Consider the following 13,387-nt stretch of genomic DNA (forward strand, 5'->3'; position numbering starts at 1 on the left):
TCATCCGCATTTTGTTCAGGTGGTTGTAATCATTTTATTGCAATTACTGAGTTTGTTTTGCCTTATGTGATAGACATATTTATCACATTTATTGGAAATCCTTAGTAACAAGGTTGAAAAAAAAAAATGTGCACAACTCATGACGGTCTAACTTATGTGACAGAAACAGTAAAAACTTCTGCAAAGGATAAAACGGTGAATCCTTTGAGAGGCCCCCTCTGTCTTCAAAATCCATCCATCCATCCATTATCTATACACCGCTTAATCCTCACTAGGGTCACGGGGGGCTGGAGTCTATCCCAGCCGACTTAGGGCAAAGGCAGGGGACACCCTGGACAGGTCGCCAGTCCTATCACAGGGCCACACTTAGAGACAGACAACCAAGCACACTCACATTCACACCTACGGACAATTTAGAATCTCCAATTAACCTCAACATGTTTTTGGACCGTGTGGGAGGAAGCCGGAGAACCTGGAGAGAACCCACGCTGCACGGGGAGAACATGCAAACTCCACGCAGAAAGATTCCGGTGCCCCCACCGGGATGCAAACCGGCGACCTTCTTGCTGCGAGGCAACAGTGCTACCAACTGCGCCACCCTGCAGCCCCCTTTCCTCAAAATGCATTTTAAAAATTGAGACATCCTTCAAGTGGATACACCAACATCAATTTTCATGTCACAGAAAGAATGACGGAGGACAGAAGCGATGAGGAGGCTCAAAATGGAGAAGAGCCTCAATTGTCAAGCATGGTGATAGAAATATTATGGTTTGAGGTTACTGGCAGCTTGCAGTCACTGACTCAACTTTGACCTCTGCATTATGTCAAACAGTGCTTGAAGATAATGGGAGGCCATCTGTCTGAAGTGGATAATGATCCTCAGCACACTAGCAGAGCCCATAAAGTATTGGCTGAAAAAGAAGAAACGGAAGGTTTTGGAATGGCCTTGTCAAAGCCAAAATTTAAGTTGCCCCTTGCTCTAACTGACCCCCCACTCCTCTTGATGGGGAGGTCAAAAAAGGGGCTTCGGAGGTATTTCCTTATCCAAATATGTCAATAACGAAAACAATTTTATGTGACTGTAGGCTATTGTTACCATGTAGAAGAATGCGTTTGCACGTTTTGTTGAACTAACTTGATTTCAGGCAATAAACTGCATAATTCTTATTTGCATACGTTGTCCCACATCTTCATGGCATAAAATCCTAAACTGGGTTACCTACATCCGTTTCAAAATTCTACTTACGATACACTCTCAAAAATAATCACCATGTAAAACAATGTCCTATAGATGGGATCCACTGTAAACATGATTTAATATAGGAAATATGCACAAGGACTATGGAACCAAAAAATGTTGCTGTTTTTTTTAAACTTTGGATTCCATGCTATGGTTGAAAGACTAAAATGTGTCATGAGCTCTAGAAACAAACTAACAGGACTATGAGTTGTGACTTTTGACACAATATGTAGGAACTGTATAATCATGGCATTACATATTTTATGTTTGTGATGCATGTTAATTAAACTGCATAAGTAAATTCACTTGCTTTCTAACAAACTCTTCAACAAATCATGATGAGTTTGGATTTGTTTCGTTCCTGTGTAGTCATCACAAACCAAACACATGCAACATCCACTTCACTACCAGGCAGACAGTGAGGCCAAGTGGTTAGCCATCTTTATTATGAAACAATATTGGGACCAAATCAAATAGCTGTTACATGGTAGTTTTTTTGGCCACTGCAGTCCCTTTCCATGTCCTGACACATCCCCAGACAGCCAGCCCTCTCCCAGCTGCCTTCAAGGTGCTTGTTTCTAGGACCATCTCCAGGAGCTGAGCTTCATTCAAGCTGAGTGCATCCTTCTCCAGCTTCTCCTTCCCCCCATCCCGACTAGTTAGGTCCCTTTTAGCTGGGCAGCTGGCAGTTGATCTGCAGCTTAAATATGTCAAAGTGTGGTAAAGGGCTCTGTTTCTAATGGGATAGGTGGTAACACTGGTGTACCCAGCAGTGGGAGAGGGGACATGCGTGAAAGATTCAAATTTATCAAACATATATTTCCCCACTTTTCGACCAATTTCATATATGAAGTGCCAATCCAAACAAATTAAAGTGAAAAAAGCAAATGATTATTAAGGAAAAATAAAAATCACAATAGCTAGTCCACATGCAGAAAGTTTTAACAGCACGATCTGAGAGTGCAACAGATCTGTTGCAAAAATCCATCAAATGTATATTTAAGAAAATGGGGGGATAGTGCACTAATTTCAGTTTAAAAGTCTACAAACTCTAACTGGATGTTTGGGAACCAATTGTATTTACTTTGACACTCAAGAGTCCTTATTTTCAGCAAAAACTATTTAATTCACATGTGGCCTGCTATTTTCTGTTTCTGCCTAGTGGGTCACAAACTGTGGGGTAGGAGATTTGAGAGGGACTGTTCCACAGAGTACAGTGCAATTCTAGAAGCAGTGGAGGTGAAAAAGGGAAACGTTTCCATCAGCACACCTCCAGGTCCTAGCTACAGCTTCTTTCTGTCACATTTGTTTCAGGTTGAAAGATTATATATGACAGGGTAATTGGGGAGAAAAAAAGAGCAATTGGCCAGTTCTGTTCTGCTCTTCAAAAAAAAATGTACTTCAGAAAAAATAATTTCTAAGTGAAATTGATTTAAAACAAGAATTGTTTATATAGAGGGGAAGCCAACAGAAAATTAACACATCACTGAGTATTCCCATCTAACTCTTCATCTGAACATTGTGTTCCCTTAGCATTTCTTTTTTCCATTTTTCACTTTTAGAAAGAGTAGAAAGTTAGAAATGGTCTGGAGATTTATGACTGAGAAGGAGGAAAAGGAGGAAGAGGAAGCTGTCTGATCCACAGAGAGTCCTGGATGGGGAGCAAGGCTGAGGCTGCCGCTGCCTAGCTTCAGCTGGGCGGCTCCAGGGCTGCAAGGAGGAGTGGTGTGGAGAGCAAGGAGGGGAGGAGAGTAAGCGAGGAAGGTGATGAGGTGGGGGGGAGGGGGTAGCAGATAGGGGAGAGGAAGATCAGTATTTGGTCGGGCTGGTGAGACAGGAGGAGAGGGGGAGAAAGAGACAGAGAGAGGGCGACGCTCTTGTCAGGTGATCAGTCCATTGGCCGCTTTTCGCCGTGTTTCTTTGTAAACTCTTCTGCATTCTTCAAGAATTTTTTACGGTCCTTAGAGTATTCTTCTGCTAGGTCTGCCCTCAGGGGATGCTCTGGCTGGGGGTCATTCACCAGCGCAATGAGAGACTGAATTACTGCAAAAACACAGCCAAAGACATTAGGTTAGTACAAACAATAGCCCTGATTTTCACTGTCACCTAGTCACTAGAAACGTGTAGTAAAGAGCATAGGAAGATGAAATTTATTGCAGCACAACACAATCAGCCCATTAAGTACTTCATGGATACAACCACCTGCCAAATGAAAATACACAGCTGTATTTTTTTTTGGCTCCACTTAGACATAGTCATAAGTCCAATTTAATTTAATGAAATCTGACTGTTTGCTAAACACGGCTATTGCATCAATGTAAAAGCCACACATGCCCTCTTAAGTTACTTCATTTTAGTTTGAACAGTCATGAAACAGAGTGATCTGTGATTCTCTCCTAGTGGTGAATTTATGTGATGAAGAAACGATCTGATGACAGAGCTTTGCCCTTTAGCTGCAAAACAATGCAGCATTTATAAGCAAGCACATCGGAAAACTCAACAGGGAACACATGAACTTCCAGTTCACAAAGCAAAACGTGGTTGGCATAGAATAAGTATCAGACACCACAACGCTGTCCACTGATATGAAGATGAAAACGACCGTCTTTGGCACAAAGTTCCCTTTGGTGTTAAGTAGCTTCCAGCGGTCTTCCTGTATGTTGCAGCAGTACGCCAGGTTGATGTTTTAGGATAAAAGACCACAAAAATGTTTAAGCTTACTTTCGTAATGCAATGACATTAACTTCTTCAATAAAATTATTTACATTTGGCACAAATGTTCACTAAATTTGATACTTTTTGCTTTCCTGATACAGAGGCTGATTTATAAATTGTATTAAAACACATCTATATACTGTATAATATATAACTTACTGCTCATACGATTTGGAATTCTTAGTTTGTTGCACAATGACTAAGCCCATGTCGCAGACTAAGTGGCTGTGTGTAGTAGTGTAACCACCCACATGAGTCTGGATATTAAGTGTGTGCTTGGACAAAGAAGTACTAAACAAACACACACAAGTAATCTGTAGTTTAGCACAGTAACAAAGCAAATAATGTGATTTTATATTTACAAGTCCACCTTTCTACAAGTGGTAACACAATTGGTCTTTTAAATTACTTCATGGAACCATAACACTGAACATAACATTGGAAATTACAGTAACTATGAAACCTGTATCAGGACATTCTTCAGAGCTTAAGGGTTGCAGGGCTGTAACCACATACAGGTGCATCTCAGAACACATTCAGACTTTGTTCCCTTCATGTAACAACTAAACGGGTCAGCTGCATGTGTTCATGTGCATCCTGGTCTCTAATCCGCAAAAGTCACGCCAGTAATCCCACTAGGTTGGACTTAGTAACATTTGCCTATAACTTTTAACACGAACAAGTGTGAACTGAACCGTCACAATTACGGATAGACATGCACAGGCAGCGGTAGGTATTTTAGTTGTGTGACGTGATTTAAGGGAGGCTTTTTCCCATCATGGTTGTCCAAAAGCATCACAGAAACACTTCACACGCAGTTGGTATGCCAAAATCACAGCACACTTTTTTTTTTTTTCATACATTTTGCCCTAAAATTTCAAATCCAATGGGCAATCAAATGAAATGTCCACAACAATAAAACCTTACTGTGATAAAAACAGACTATAACTGCCTACAGAACAATTAGAACCACCAATAGCAACTTGCCAATTAAACCAATCAAAATTTAAACAAAAAAGCCTTGAAACATTTCATTCTATGTGTAATAAATATGGAATATATCAAAGTTCATCTTTTTGAAATAAATTACAGAAGAAAGAACTTTTTGCCCGATATGCTAATTGTTTAAGATGAATCTGTATTTGACAACTGCTCTGTCATATTCATTAACCCTGTCCTGATACATCTTTCCGTGTCCTGAGGAAAAATGGTCTCTCACTGGGACGATTAAGTGCGAACAACTACTTTTACTTTATATACAGCCAGTGTAAATGTTTTGTTGACACTGTGCACTTAACATTACCTGGGGGAAAAGTACTGGTCAGGGAATCTGACAGGTCACAGTCAATCCTGCAAATGTTTAGTAGTCCAAACAGTCTAATTACATCAACCTTACAGCACACTTGCTATTATTCCTCTTTGAGAAAACCCATACCAATTACATATCAAAATGTACGGCTCAACTAGGAATGGCATGCTATGACTTTGGTTAGCATTCGTCATTCGGCTTTTATAAAGTTCATTTTTCTTTTTTTCTTTAAACTTAGCTAAAAATGACCATTGAAATAAATGGGAAGTCGGCCAGACAATTGCCAAACCCCAGCCACACTTGGAACCCTGTAGCTCTGGCATAATTTACAGTATAAACTTCATTCAAAGTTTAAACGGGTTACAGACCTTGGAATGTGATTCCTCTGAATCTGTGTTTGGTTATCTTTTAAGGCTTTAGAGTTAGAGTGGGTGACATCACACATGATCAGTCTAAATTTTGATATGAATTTTTTGGGGGGAATAAAGTGCAGTTCATTTTGTCTTGTCACAATTTTCACTCTAGTGAACCATTCATGCATAAAAATGTAGGTATATCTGTCCTCTTTCCCCCTGTGAGTCCAACTGCTGTAGGACTTACAGTTTTTTTTAATAAGTCACCTGAGAGAACAGTGTGCAGACCAGATCTCTCATTGACTCTCATTATTTCGGAGCTGTGTGAAAAATCAGAAATGGTGAGTCTGTCTAACCTGCAACCAAATCAAATTAATATACAGTACATAGAAGAAAATACATCAGCTTGTTCAAAACAAGATTGTGCTTCACACAGTGAAATAATGTTTTCAATATGACTTGTTTTTGAGCAGTAACTGTGTGTTTGAGGGGTCTAATCCTTCGTCTGCTCCTCTTCTCTACACCCAAACTCTGTGTCTTCTCACCATTCCCACCTCCTCCACTGAAAAGGCAGCAATCACCACAGTAACCAGTGACAAGCATGGCTGCCTCCATCTATACTGCTATAGTGGCTCTATCAGTAGGACGTATCTAACAGCAGCTCTAAGGCAAATCAACACTGCTGCTACTAATGATATTAACAAAGCCTTGCTACTTGTTCTAAAATGTCCCAGATCAAAATCCATCAGCCATAGTGTTTCACAGCTTCATATCTGTTGGGTTGGATAAATTGAGTTCTGAATAAATCTCCCAGGTAACAGTAGTTTAAGGAGCAGCTGCATGTTGTCCTTCAAACAAAAAAAAAAAAAAAAAAAAAGGAACAAGGCTAAGTGAAGGAAGATCATGTATGTCCGCTTTTCAAAGTAAAAGCCCCTAGTTAGCGAAGATGAAAGTTAACAGGATGCATCAAGGTACATTGCACTATCAAATTAAAAGTTCCAAAATGTTACAAAAACATTACCAGGGACTCTGAAATATGCTGGCTTCTAAAAAAACACACACACACATCCCTTCATGGCTTCCCCCTATGCTAGATTGTCAAAAATAAAATCTCTCATATATCCAAGGAGCTTACCAAACAGTACTTCTTTCTGTCTCTTTCTCACACACAAATCGGTGGACAAATAATCAGTATGCTTGGGTTCACTTTCAAAACAAGAGTCCATAACCAGTAAATAAAGCTTAGTGAGCAGCTCTACTGTAGCACAATTGTATTTTTGTTTTTGTTTTTATTAAAGCCTCAACTCCATAGCCCACGACAAACATTGACATTTACAAGGAGTCACCATGACTCTGTGAAGTGCACTACACTTTCAAAGTAAAAGCTCACTTTACAAACTGATCAGTTTGTAAAATATGCTAGGTTCTCAAAATAAAATATACTTATATAAATGATACCTTGTGTATAATTATACAGGACATATCAAATGGCAGAAGCTGCATTGGCACACTCAACATTTCTTCAGAAATCTTCAAGATGTTGTTATTCTTCCGATGGGATTTCCAACGCCTAACTTGCCCATACCTTTGAGAAAACCCAATCAAATTATATACCAAATTATGTGGCTCTAAATCCATGTATTAATATCTTTCACGACTATTAAGCAGTCGCAGTTTACGTTTTTCTTCCTTTTTTTTGAAAATCCAGAATTTTTGTAAAAAAGAAAAAAAAATCAGATTTTTCAAAACAAGATTGTGCTTCAAACACTAAAATAAAAATGTTGTATTTTTATAATAAAATGTACTTGTATAAATGATACCTTATGTGTAAATATAGCAGAGCATATTACTGGCAGAAGCTGCAGTGGCACACTTCTCATTTTTCTTGCATTTTCTAGTTATTTTTAGGTTTCTCCGCTAAAAATAATAATAATGATAATGATCATCGATCAGATTTATATAGCGCTTTTCTAACTCAAGAAGTAACTCAAAGACGCAAACACTGTCAATGGTAGAGTGGGTTGTCCTCCAGTCGCAAGGTTGGCGGTCCGATCCCCGGCCTCTCCACAGTCAAAGTGTTCTTGGGCAAGACACTGAACCCAAAGATGCTCCCAATGGCAAGCAGCACCTTGCATGGCAGCGCTGTCACCATTGGTGTATGAATGTGTGTGTGAATGAGAATGTAAAGCGCTTTGGATAAAAGCGCTATATAAGTGCAGACCATTTACTGTCAATTATTCATTCATACACATTCATTCTGGTGGTGGTAGCTAAGATTGTAGCCACAGCTGCCCTGGGGCAGACTGACAGAGACGTGGCCGCCATTCTGCGCCTCCGACCACCACCTCAAACAATCAATTCAGCTTAAGCTAGAGTTATACTTATTGAGAGGTAGCACAATAAAAACAAAAAAGAAAACTTTATAATTTTTTTAAAAAAGTGTTTCTTAAAAGTGTGTCTTACAATTTCATTGTGCTTTGTGTGTGCATGGACAAAAAATTAAAGAATGAACCCAAAAAATGATTATGTAGCATTGGCTTACTTAGCGGACACTTCCATACCAGTTATACACCCACCTTGGTCAGTTTTGGTGGCAGGCTTCCAGTTCTCTGCACTGATCACAGGCAAGCACACCTGGCCCTTTTCATCAATGTTGGGGTGATAGATCTTTGTCTTGAATGTAATCTTGGGAGGCTTGAAAGGGTACTCGGTGGGGAAAATGATTTCAATCCTGAACGCACCTTTGTCATAAGGAGGGTTGTCCTAAAAGTAAGTGAAGGAGGTTAGAAAAGTAAACTGTAGACCTATATGTCAGAGACATATGCATATGTCAGAGGAGTCAAACAGAGAGGTGCTACTTACAGGAACAATGAGCCCTTGCCATGACAATAGGTTTGATTCCTCAACTTGAATGTTTCTGAAGTTTTTCATTCCAGACTTGCGAATCTCGTCAAGTTCCTGAAAGAATAAGCATACAGTTAATTAGGGCTGGGCTGATAAATTATGCTGATATACATTGCTAATGAGCGACAGTAATGACAGTGTTGAGTCAAATTGACCCAGCAGGATTGGACATTACAAGAGTATTAATGCACATTCTGCTGTATTTAGAAGTTCCAAAGGCATAATCTTACCAATACTGTAAAAAGTATATATATGTTGCTTTTCACAGGGCTTTCCACACAGATATGGAACAGTCAGCCAGAGGACAAAAGTAGCCACCTCTGGTGTCCAGGGGCATTCGCTACCTTAAGAAAACTTTTGGCAGTAAAAGCCAAATGTGGTGGCCTCTGGCACATTACAATGTCCCAACGCCATCTGATCTAAATTAGTGCAGATTTGAATGAGTTTGTCTCCCCTACAGTAAACATGTAGTAAATTATTATGGCAAAGGAGAAATATGCTTCTTGTGCATTTTAGTCAACACAGTCCATAAATACCTATGAAATACATTCATTCATTCATTCATTCATTCATTCATTCATACATTCATTCATTCATTCATTCATTCATACATTCATACATACATACATACATACATACATACATAGCATGATGGGACCCATAAACTAATATTTTGTTGAACAAGCCTTTGAGATAATCAAGTGTTTTCTGTAATTTTCAATCAGACTTCTGTACCTGTTGACAGGTATTTTGACTTTGGCCCACTGCTCATCAGCAAAGTGCTCTAATCTGTCTGGGACAGTATTGTTTGTTTGTTTTTTTAAATTATTCTTTTCAACCACAATTCAAAAGCAATGTCTTATTCCACTAAATAATAATTCAGCATTTTTGTATTTCTTATCACTTTTTCCAGTTTCTAGTTACTTGATTGACTATTGTGAATTTTGCCTTTTCTTTAATGGAACGGTATGAATACATTTGAGGATGACTACATATATACTTTTTTTTTTTTTTTTTTTTTAATATTTATGTTATGCATGTGAAAACCTTCCTTGATACAACACCCAGCGTGAATGAAAAAGTGGTCCACAGTTTACATCATACTGCACACATGTAAAATAAACAATGCTCAATTGTGTCTTTTACGTAAACAGTTAGTGGCAAGATTCACTACAACTAAGTTTATCACCAACAGAAAATGTTCTTAGAACTTCCTCCGCTGAAGCCATTGTGCCTAATAACACATATTTGTGAAATTTACAGCCAATTCATATGGCATCAGCACACACATATATATAGGCATGTCGATTAGGAAATTATATTCAGACCTTCATTCCAAATATTCAGACTTTCAGACTTCCATTACATATATATTTTCCATAAAGACATGCCATATACACACACACACACATCAATATATATATACACACATATAGAGAGAGATAATAAACATTTACTAAATTGCTTATGGTACCATTTTTCATTACATAGTTTGAGGCACTATGGGTTGGAAAACCTTGTTTTTTTGTTTTTTGTTTGTTTTGGGGTTTTTTTGTCCAACAACAACATTATATACCTTTTCAGTTAAGGCTGTTTTTGAAGTGGTTTCACCTAATATACCTGCTCAATGCATGTTCTGTGACCAAAAATGATAACATTTTACACTTGTTAACTAATAACATATGTACGTATGCACAGAAGAAGAACAAAATCTGATAAATTTGAGATGTTCAGGCGAGAACTTCTCAAAAATCTGTTTTATATCCATACACACATGCATGTACAGCCACAACAATCAAACAGTACCCTAATGCCACATATTGCTCCACACTGCAGAAGTATTTGCCACTTTTATTTCCATCTGACCCGAATGCTTCCTTGTTCAGTGAATGGCAGATTGTCGCTGTATTGTTTAATTTGAAAAGTTCTCACACTGAAATTATAGGCTAGCTGTGCTTTGGGATGTCAATGTTGTGTACTTGTGAGTAAAAAAGCGTCAGTTTTTGTATCAGTTAATGTTTTAAATGCTAGTTAGTTGAACTTCGTCGTAAACAGAGTCCAGTGATCAGATAACAGTCCAGGCCACCTTCACTGTCCGTCGGTCTTCATGGTTTCAGTTTTGTCTCGTCGAAGCTAACCACGATAACGGGTACATCGGCTAAACCACGGAAAACTCGCAGAAAAAAAAACCAATCTATCATAATCGGTGGGTTTAATGTGTGATCATATGGCGCGAATGCGGGAACGGGGATCGAAACAAACAACTGTATGTTAATCACATTCAAACAAATTTAACACAGGTTCACGCATTTCTTGCGCAATGTGCTACAGCCACTTTACAACACGAAGCTATCATTTACTGTCTGTCGCTTCCTCGTGACAGTCCTGGAAAGTGTTGGCTGTAGATTTACACAAAGTTCACCCTCACCCATTCCCTCATGACGAACCGCAAAACCTGGCTAACCGTGAGTTTAGCGAACTCACTGCTGGCTAGCTGAAACGCAGCAAAGATCTGGGGATAGCGATGTAGCCGATTAGCAAACGGCTTATACCGGGGAAACCCACACACGGTCTAACGTCGGCCACATCGAAGCTCACTCCCTCGGTCACGCAGACCATGTCTGTCTGACGACCAAAGCGGGTTAGAAAAATTAAACGTGAGTTCACCAGTCGTCGTCGAAGGGCTGACTGTGGACTCTCCGGCCTAATTTGCCGGTGCCCTGCTGCCGAACGTTCATATCTGGTCAGCTAGGTGCCAAGTGGTGATCGCTCTTCTTGATTTACAGCCAAAGACGGGCACTGATTGTGTATTCACAGAGCAAGATTTCTTATATGACCTTAGGCAAACGGCGAACGCACCCACGAGCCGTCAATCCGTTAGATATTATGTAAAAATAACGGGATCGGGAGATTTACCTTGGCCAGCCTCCTGCTCGCCGCCATCTTGAAACTACTGTGTGTATTCCCAGAATACACAGCGCGGTGAATATGGTCTGGTGCTGGGCTGGGATCAGGTCAGACCGTCCGTGGGTCAGCTTCGTTCAGCACTCCGTTGTCAGCCTTGGATCTTGAAGGGAAAAACACGAACCTTACATGAGCGTGTAAACTGGATAAACCAGGCTTCTTCTCAGACTGCTTAATGCTTCATGGTCCATAAATTAGATGTAACATGACTACAGAATTGCAGTTCTTCTTTCAGGGCTTAGGATTTTCTGGTAAAATAAGGGTACTCTCGCTAACTTTCGAAAAACTTGGACAAATACAAAGGTGTAGTTTATTACATTGTTGATGAACTTGTGATGCATTTAAATGCCAAATGATTAATTATATATAATAACAATATAAAGGGGCACCTTATACCTTCAATGTGCCCCCATCAGCAGAAGACAATGCATGTTACTCAAGACAACTACATCTCTGGCTGAGAGAGACTGTGAGCTCGATTTACCTGATTTACACTGCAGGTTAAAGCCTGCCATTGGTCATGCTTTTCATGTGGATTTCTTCTTTTTTTCCCCCCTATCTACATGTGACAGTTTTCATAATTCCCTTCACTAAGGAAGCAACAACGGCCTTCTGGCAGCAACGAAACACACTGAAAATTTTAACTTATGCAGAGAATTTGGATCATGCAGTAAGGCTGCTAGTTTTTCTTCTCTTGTTTTTGTTTAAATTAGCTATTTTTTGACAGCGCTTGCCTCCCTACATGCAAATGTTCCACCATAACTCTTCCCCATCACTATTTTGAGGGCCCATGTGAAGCATTTTTGGCTTAGCTTCACCTAATATAATTGCAATTGGTGTACAGAAATACAAACAAGCCAGAGCGTTGTTGGTTTTTTTCCTCACATAGCTGGATGGCCACAGACAGCGCTGTGCAGAATGGTCTGGCTATGTGATACTACTACAGCCTCAGTTCAGATGACCATCAAAAGATTTTCAAGATAGGACTCATTTTTTTTCAAACTTCCTACGCACAGATTTAAATTGTATTGTGCAGCACTAATGGTAATGACAATTGTAAATTTATTTTTCTCTCGCTTACCTCGTCCCTGGCTTTTACAGCTTTGGATTCAACCTTTGAATGAAGAACTGCCTCTAGCTGCATTCTGCAGATCACATTGCAGCAGCCGCTAGAGTGCTTTATAGGGTCGAGGATAAATGCAACAAAGTGTGGGGAAATACTGAGGGACAACCTGATGCAGATAACTGCTGCAAGAAGATTTGTTTTCGACAAAGACAATGTCCCAAAGCACACAGTCAAAACTACACAGACATGGTTTGAAACAAGGTTAATTCTCTAGAGTGACCATGTCAGAGCCCAGATCTCAATCCAACTGAGAATTTTTGGCTGGACTTGACAAGGACTGTTTGTTCACAATCACCATACAACCTGACTGTACTTGAGCAGTTTTGCAAATAAGAATATGGTAATGTTTGTCTATGATGGACCATGGACCTGAAGCATCTATTTGAGAGGAGTGGGTCAAACAGATGGTGTCCAGGATGGGATTGGTCCTTAAGAATGTTTGCTGCTCTACTGAGGCAGTGAGGGCTGATTGTAGTTGTCCAAAGAAGGCAGTGAACAGCTGATGATCTTCTGGTTGATGTTGGTGATCCTCTGGAAGACTCTCCTGTCTTCTGCGAAGCAGCTGGCAGATCACACAATGATACAGTACACCAGCACGCTCTCAACAGAGCAGCAGTAAAAGGACACTAGCAGCTTTTCCTGCAGGTTGTTTTTTCTGAGGATCCACAGGAAGTAGAGTCACTTCTGTGCCGTCTTTACTGCTGCTGGTCCAAAAGAGAGCTTCATAAATGACTGTACCCAGTAACCTGAAGGCAGGGGCCCTTTCAACACAGTCC

The 13,387-nt window shown here is 39.8% G+C and overlaps 1 protein-coding gene across 1 annotated transcript in view; it reads right to left on the reverse strand.

Annotated features, from left to right (window-relative positions):
* Positions 1 to 1,640: 1,640 nt before the first annotated feature.
* Positions 1,641 to 13,387, reverse strand: part of ube2l3b (ubiquitin-conjugating enzyme E2L 3b) — a 28,196-nt gene continuing 16,449 nt past the window's right edge. The window contains exons 2-5 of the mRNA XM_008284341.1: positions 11,438 to 11,474; positions 8,480 to 8,575; positions 8,194 to 8,380; positions 1,641 to 3,283 (exon numbers count right to left, since the gene is read on the reverse strand). Coding sequence (XP_008282563.1) covers positions 3,129 to 3,283; positions 8,194 to 8,380; positions 8,480 to 8,575; positions 11,438 to 11,464 — 465 coding nt within the window. The 5' untranslated portion in view covers positions 11,465 to 11,474 and the 3' untranslated portion in view covers positions 1,641 to 3,128. The remainder of the gene's footprint in view (positions 3,284 to 8,193; positions 8,381 to 8,479; positions 8,576 to 11,437; positions 11,475 to 13,387) is intronic.

Source organism: Stegastes partitus, unplaced genomic scaffold (assembly GCF_000690725.1).
Source record: "Stegastes partitus isolate 25-593 unplaced genomic scaffold, Stegastes_partitus-1.0.2 Scaffold355, whole genome shotgun sequence".
In the NCBI taxonomy this organism is placed as follows: Eukaryota; Metazoa; Chordata; class Actinopteri; family Pomacentridae; genus Stegastes; species Stegastes partitus.